Source organism: Sorex fumeus, unplaced genomic scaffold (genome assembly GCF_029834395.1).
Source record: "Sorex fumeus unplaced genomic scaffold, SorFum_2.1 ptg000007l, whole genome shotgun sequence".
Classification (NCBI taxonomy): Eukaryota; Metazoa; Chordata; class Mammalia; order Eulipotyphla; family Soricidae; genus Sorex; species Sorex fumeus.
The window spans coordinates 7407230-7413471 of NW_026606064.1; the positions used below are offsets into that span (position 1 = coordinate 7407230).

The 6242-nt window shown below is 35.3% G+C and overlaps 1 protein-coding gene across 1 annotated transcript; it reads left to right on the forward strand.

The window, feature by feature from the left end:
- The first annotated feature begins 2227 nt into the window (after positions 1 to 2227).
- Positions 2228 to 3172, forward strand: LOC130042922 (olfactory receptor 4C5-like). The gene has a single exon (XM_056135193.1). The coding sequence runs from the start codon at positions 2234 to 2236 to the stop codon at positions 3170 to 3172; it is 939 nt and encodes a 312-aa protein (XP_055991168.1). The 5' UTR covers positions 2228 to 2233.
- Positions 3173 to 6242: the final 3070 nt, after the last annotated feature.

Below are 6242 nucleotides of genomic sequence, written 5' to 3' on the forward strand. Positions count from 1 at the left end.
TTTTCAAGTCATTAAGTGAGAAAAAGAAACAATTACCTGCGAGGTAGCCGTTAGTGATCAGTGTGTTGTTACTACAAGTGTAAAGTTTGCACTGTACCTAAGATGTCTGGTTACCAAGTGAACCTGTTATTTTTTTTCCCATATGTATTCAAACAGGTAGGTATAATCTGAGATTTCTTTACTAGTAAATTTTTTCTCGAAGTATTCTTTTTGTAAGTGAGTTAGAGTTAAACATCTGTCTCTGCCATCTATGATTTTTATAAATACTAGTGACAATACTTACTCAAAAAAAAACACAATCTTTTAGGATATTTTGAACCCACAGTTGATATTAGAAAATAAAATTTCTTTTGTTAAATTACTTTGCTAGGTGATATTTTCTCTTTTTAGAAAATAGGTAAGAGCACTTTTGAAAGAAAACAAAAATGTCCCTTATTTATAATTCAAATAAGCATCACTACTCATTAGTGTACTTTGATGTCTATGTCATTTTGAATAACTTAAATCACAATATATGATATTATAATTTAATTTATACTTTTCAGTTATATATTTTAAGAATCTCCCCAGATTTTAATTCTTGAAAACCGTTTCAATGTCCAGATATCATATATTTTAGAACTAGCGATAGCAGAGCGGGAAGGGCGTTTGCTTTGCATGCGGCCAACCAGGTTCAATATATTTTGAGGATATGAATAGCTTAATTTAAATTTCAGATTAATTTACCTTTAATTCACTCAGAAACAAGTTAAAAGTAAGAATAACAAACCCTGCAACTTGGCCTCATCAGCATAAGTGAGTGGAGAAGTAACAGATTCTCATGATTCATGCATTTTCCCCTCACAGGCTCTCTTTTTATTTCAATTTTCCCATGATTGATAGAAATTGTTGGGAGGATATCCATCATGTCCTTTTGTGATCTGATCCTACTTATTTCTTATTGAAGTTATTTGTGATTATCATACTTGATATTTTAAATACTAAAGAGATTTTGAATTGCCTAATATTTATCTATTGCCTAATGTACCGATTTATTAGTTCTACCTTTTCCTAAATATAATTAATTTTTCTCTGAGTTCCTGAATATTTAGTTCATTTATTTTGTCTTTTTTAAGGACAAAAGTAATAATGTGGAAATATTTTCATTTTAACTTTTTAAAAAAAGAATTCTGAGAATGTGGAAAGTTACGTTTTACATTTAGAATACAACTATGGCCCACGTCATGATCATATACTTCAATTCCTCAAAGTTATTGACTGTTCTTCCTACTTTTTATATGAGAGAATTGGAGAATTACAGTAAGAAAAGGGTATCTGACATCACAAGACTATGAAGCAGTGAGAACAAAGAGAAATAATCTGATCATAAAGAGCACCTTCTATCCAATAAATCATGATGCCTATTTCCTTAGCTCATACATCTTCTACATAAATCCAAAGAATTTTTTACTTTCTTAAGTTGAGTTTGATTTTTCAAAAATGCATGCCACTGAAACCAAACCATGACAGAAATTTTCAACATTTAATGAATTCTAAAATTTCCAATAACTTTAAAATTGCAGAAAGGCTGTATTTTGTGAAGCTGCTTTCTCCTCTCTCAAATGTTCTTTCTTGTTTGACCACATTCTGGAAAACTCTGCTTGGATATAGCATAAACTCATAATTGTAACTGCCTGCTTTATCTCATGTGAATCCCAAATAGTCATTCAGTTCAATTTATTTTGAGGATATGAATAGCTTAATTTACATTTCAGATTAATTTACCTTTAATTCACTCAGAAACAAGTTAAAAGTAAGAATAACAAACCCTGCAACTTGGCCTCATCAGCATAAGTGAATGGAGAAGTAACAGATTCTCATGATTCATGCATTTTCCCCTCACAGGCTCTCTTTTTATTTCAATTTTCCCATGATGGATAGAAATTGTTGGGAGGATATCCATCTTATTGAGTTGCAGGAGTCTGATGTGTTAAATCAGTCATGATAGTCATGGCTGCATACAGGAATGTGTGTCTGTGTGGGGGAGGGATGGTAATTATCTATTCATTTGCAACTAATGAATATAACCCTACTTTAAGTCTTGAATTTATCTGTTACGGGTTTCCATTAGTCTTCCAGAAAATAATCCTGACACAAATTATTCATTTGATCAAAATTCACCTTCCATAACTGTAATCTCTGTTACTCCCAGATACATCGAGTATCCAAATGCCAAACTGGGGTTTGGGAGCAAATGAACAACGTGACCGAATTCATCCTGCTTGGTCTGACACAGAACCCACGTGTACAGGAGCTTCTGTTTGCAGTGTTCACCATCGTCTACCTTCTCACTGTGGCAGGCAACCTGCTCATTGTGGTGACCATCACCACCAGCCCCGCCCTGGGATCCCCCATGTATTTTTTCCTGTGTTTCTTGTCCTTCATAGATGGCTGCTGCTCTTCTACCATGGCCCCCAAAATGATATTGGACTTACTCACCAAAAAGAAAACTATTTCCTTTGGTGGGTGCATGACTCAGCTCTTTGCAGAGCACTTTTTTGGAGGAGTTGAAATCATCCTGCTCACCGTGATGGCCTATGACCGCTACGTGGCCATCTGCAAGCCCCTGCATTACATGATCATAATGAACAGGCGGGTATGTGGCCTTCTTGTGGTCCTGGCCTGGGCTGGGGGATTTCTTCACGCTCTCATTCAAATTCTCTTTATACTCTGGTTGCCCTTCTGTGGTCCCAATGTCATCGACCACTTCATCTGTGACCTTTTCCCTCTGCTACAACTGTCCTGCACTGACACTCACATCTTTGGACTTTTTGTTGCTGCCAACAGTGGGCTGATGTGTATGCTGATTTTTTCAATTCTCATTGCATCTTATATCCTCATCCTGTGCTCCCTAAAAAACCAAAGCACTGAAGGGCAGTGGAAGGCTCTCTCTACCTGTGCCTCTCATGTCACTGTCGTTGTCCTATTCTTTGTGCCTTGTATATTTGTGTACCTTCGGCCTATGATCACCTTCCCCATTGATAAAGCAGTAGCTGTATTTTATACGATGATAACCCCCATGCTAAACCCATTAATCTATACCCTCAGAAACTCAGAGGTGAAAAATGCCATGAGAAAGCTTTGGAGTCAAAGAGTAATCTTGGATAATAATTCATGTGCATATAGAAGATAAAACAAATCTTATATTATTGCATCAAGTGTTATTAATAGGAAAGATAATAGTCTTAAAGTCAAAAGACCTTTTGAAATATAACTTGCTTCCCTTACTTTCCAGAACCTTTAATAAAGCCTCTTCCATAAAAATACCAATATTCGATTAAATAAGTAATAAGTTTCTTCCGATTGGGAATCTCTTTGCATATGCAAATAATTATACACTGTTAATCAACATAAATAAAAGTACATTGAAAATCTCTGAGCCTGTGTATTCGAAACAGTTACTACTTGTAAAATTCAGACTTAATTCAAAATTAAAATTCTTTTAATTTTCTACAACTTGGATGAAACTAGTAGGTGCTGTGTTAAACATAATAAGTCAGAAGAAAAACAAATACTGAGCAATCTCACTCATAAGTGAAATATAAAAAATATATATAAAGTTAGTATACAATGGCCAATGAACTCTATTACCAAAACTTACTGAAATTCTGGATAGAAAAGTTATGTTATCGATACTAACATCTTTATCACAGGGCAGAACTCTAATAAAGAAGTCAAATTAATGTAATCCATGCCCCACCACACAAATTAGTTAGTGTTTCTCTGGATCTGCAAGGACTTTTTTCTCTGCTAGAAAAATTCTCACAATGTTCTCTGAATAGAATGTACATTCATTCACTCCCTATCATCTCACTAGAAAGAGGAATGATCTAAACTGAAGGTTTCATTAACTTCACTAACCCCGGGTTATTGCTAGCAAGGTTGCAACCAACTTCACATCCAAGATGAAAGAATAAGGAGATGGAAGTTGGTCATCCTCCCTACAGTATCTCTACATATCTTTGAAAAATAAGTTTAACGGGTGTGATTTTTTCAATCACTTCTAACAAACCAGATCCTTTACTCTAGGTCTTTACTCTCCATCAAAGAGTAGGAGATAACATTCTCTCTTCTGCCAACTAAATTATGGTTCAATGACTTCTAGACACTTATTTTTTGAAATTTGGAAATTTATTTTATCCATGTACTTAAATCACTCCACTTGGAGATGAGGATAGGTGTAGATCTTGCATTCCACAGTCCATCATGAGGATAAGACATAGTCCCTGGTGATATACAGGTATATAACTATGGAAACCGGCATTGATATACCAAAGAAAAGTAAACAATACAGACCAGTAATGTTTCCCTCAGAGGGAAACATTTGTGAACGTAGAAAGGCTTAAACCCAGACAAGATCACACAAACCCTAAAAATCACAATCAGGTCCATTTTTTAATTTTATTAAAGCACTATATTTTGCAAAGTTATTCATAGTTGAGTTTTAGACATACAATATTGCAGCATGATCCCATCAGCAGTGTCAACTTTTCTCCTGCAATGTTTTTCGGTTCCCTCCAATATCCCCTCTCCAGTCTACCCTCTTAATGAGCACCTTTCTAAACTTAGTTGTTAAAGTTTAGGTCTCTTAATTAAATTTCTTTGACTCTGTAGTTTGGATATTTGGCTCTATCATTCCTAACACTACCTTAATACCTGACCTGGCCCCCATTGTTTTTCATCTATCTTTCCCTGACTCCTTCACTCTTTCTTTCCCTGTCCTCTTTATACTCTGAAATCATGCTATGAATTGCATGATTTCATCATTCCTAAAAATCTGTGTATTATTCCATAGTGTAATGTATCATATCTTCATGATCCAATTATCTGTCAGAAGTGAAAGAGATGAATCTATCCCATTCAAACTAGTGTCCAAAAACATCAAGTTAACAAAGGAAAACAAGTTAACCGAATAAACTTAACAATGAAGGTGAGAGACTTATACCATGAAAACTTAAAAACACTCAAGAAAGAAACTGAAGATATTAGGAAATGAAAAAAAACATTCCATGCTCTTGGATTAGAAGAATCAATATTGTCAAAATAACTATCTTGCCTAAACTACTATATAGAGTCAATGAAATACCTATCAAAATTTGGAATACATTCTTCAAGGACTTAGAACAGGACATTACAATGTTTTTGTGGAATTATAAAAAACACAGCATAGCCAAGACTATACTGAAAAACATGAAACTTGGAGGATTTAAACCTAACTTAACTTAAATCTACTTAACTTAAATCTAACCTACAACTTAAATCTATACTATAAAGCCATATTGATCAAAACAGAGTGGCATGGAATTTTAAAAAAGACTCTGACCTGGGCTGGAGAGATAGCACAACGGGCAGGGCATTTGCCTTGCAAACGGCCAACCCGGGTTCGATTTCCAGCATCCCATAAAGTCCCCTGAGCACCGCCAGGAGTAACTCCTCAGCGCAGAGCCAGGAGTAATCCCTGTGCATTGCCAGGTGTGACTCAAAAATAAAAAAAAAATAAAGACTCTGACCAATGTGTCATAATGGAATATCCAAGGAACAACCCCCAGACTTTTTCAGAGAAATTAAGAGCATAAAATGGAATAAAGGCAGACTTTTCAACAAATGGTGTTGGGAGAATTGAATAACCACATGTAAGAAATTAAAGCTGTAATCATATAGCACACCTTACACAAAACTCAACTCAAAGTGGATCAATGACCTTGAGATCATATCTGAATACGATGAGGAAGATATATGCAGAATGCTCCAAGACCTAGACCTCACAGGAGTCTTCAATAATGTGATGCCATTGGCAAATACTAAGGATACTTAGTAAGATACTTACCTTACCCAAGTCCCAAGTCTCATCATGAACTGAAGCCAGGCACATATATTTAACCAAAAATCTTTTCTAAAACTAGCTCTAATGATGTTTGCTGGTGCCCAAATCAAAACTAAACAAATAGGACTACATCAAACTAAAAGGTTTCTGTATGGCAAAAGAAACATGGGCTAAAATTAAACAGCACAGTGGAAGAAAATATTTGCACTCAACACAACACATGAAGGGTCTCTATCCAGGATCAATAAAGTACTCATAAAGATTAACCCCCCAAAAAAACCCTTAATTGCCCCATTTTAGAAAAAATGGGAAAAGGAAATGAACAGACACTTCTCACAGGAAGACCAAGGGAGGACAAACAGGCACATGAAAAACTGGC

Excerpts from the sequence above, each read along its gene's own strand:
- LOC130042922 (XM_056135193.1), top strand. The coding sequence starts at position 2,234 with ATGAACAACGTGACCGAATTCATCCTGCTTGGTCTGACACAGAACCCA.